The following is a 1,603-nucleotide window of genomic DNA, read 5'->3' on the forward strand; positions in this document are numbered from 1 at the left end:
CGGGCGGGGAAGCACGCCTGCCGGGAGGGCAGCCTTGTCGGGGATCCCTCTAGCGACTCTGCTTCGGAAAGAAGTACGCTGCTAAGGCGGATCGGAAGTTTTACGGACGCGCACCCCCTTCCATTGTTTAATTACATCGTTAACTTAATTAAAGGCTGGATCCGGGTCCCACTACTTCAATGCCTCCTGCCTTAACGATATCCAAAGCAGGTCAGCTCACAACACCGAAAAGGATTCTGGCTTCAGCAAATGCCTGCGAGTATTGCCTGCGCAGCGCGCCATCGCTTTCGGACGATGGCGTTTGCGGGGGGGAGGGGGGGGGGATCCCCTTTACCAGAGGTAATTTTATCTAGGTTAAGGAAGCACTACAATTTAAAAGTGTGATATTCTGAATGGGCAACTCACGTTTCTGAAATAACCACAAAACTGCCATAGAAAATTTGTTGTTGTTGAGTTGTTTTGGTTTATTCTTTTTTTTTAATCCCCGTGGAGGAAACAGAAGTATCCGCCGATATTCCGATCAAATAAAGAGACACCTGCGAAGGAACCACGATCGCCTTCTTTCCGCCGCAAAACGTCTGCAACATGCCATTAATTCTGGGCGATCTCCAGCAACATCCTACTTATTCCTAACTATGCACGTTCATTGCGATATGTGCAGGCTCTGAAACCTAGCTCAATTAATTTGATTTTTTTCTAAAAATATCTTACAAATATTTCAATTAAAATCATATTTATACAGTGTTCATACGCACCAGCGACATCAATTTCATGTTTTACTCGCTGATATTTCGTGCACTCCGGTCACCACATTATATTTCTTTTCACGTTTTATTTAATTTATAGAGCCTGTACCTTCGAGATTCTATTTAAAAAAAAAAATCAAACAAAACAAGCTAAAAAGAATCTCAGGGGAAAAAAAAAAGAAAACCATGATAAATTCTTGGTTGGAGCTGGGAAGCCCGTGAGCTCTGTGTGCAACGTGATGTGCATGGGATGTATGTTAGAGGCACACGCACAAGCTCACAGATCAGGATCCGTACACCTAATGCCAAACCAAACACTCCTTCCACATACACAAACACGCCGTGACCCACACATACTTTAATTCCTACCAGCTTTGTCTGTTTTTCTTTTAACTGTTAATATGTAGCAGTGTCTTTGATAAAGTTGAAATCAGCTGCGAGGTGTTGACATTTTACAGTTAAGCGCGGTGCAATATTTAGTGTGGGGATTAAAACAAAAGCTGAGCCGGTCTTTGATGGCCGGGGAATATCGGCATCCCGATGCCCGGGCGCCGCAAGCTCCGTCCCGTCTCCTCCCGGGGCAAGCGAAGCGGCAGCTGGTTTCCCGACCGGCTTGTGGTTTCCACCAAAAATGACTCAACCCTCATCGCTCACAGCCTCCTCGTGCACCACCCGTGAAATATTCGGTAGTGAAAGAGTGCTTTATTGCAATAAGACGACCGTAAACAAGGAAGAACTTCTTTCCCGCATCTGCAGAGTCAACGCGGGGAAACCGCGCGTGTGGCGAGACATCGCTCCGCTTCTGTCAGGGCAAGGGGGAACCTCTCTGCAAGGCCCGACCCCCCTCCCCGGCCGCT

General features: G+C 47.0%; 1 protein-coding gene across 1 annotated transcript in view; it reads left to right on the top strand.

Moving 5' to 3' along the window:
- The first annotated feature begins 294 nt into the window (after positions 1 to 294).
- PAX9 (paired box 9) overlaps positions 295 to 1,603 on the top strand; it is a 20,901-nt gene continuing 19,592 nt past the window's right edge. The window contains exon 1 of the mRNA XM_009319466.1: positions 295 to 339. Coding sequence (XP_009317741.1) covers positions 295 to 339 — 45 coding nt within the window. The remainder of the gene's footprint in view (positions 340 to 1,603) is intronic.

This window comes from Pygoscelis adeliae, unplaced genomic scaffold (genome assembly GCF_000699105.1).
Source record: "Pygoscelis adeliae isolate BGI_AS28 unplaced genomic scaffold, ASM69910v1 Scaffold71, whole genome shotgun sequence".
Lineage (NCBI taxonomy): Eukaryota > Metazoa > Chordata > Aves > Sphenisciformes > Spheniscidae > Pygoscelis > Pygoscelis adeliae.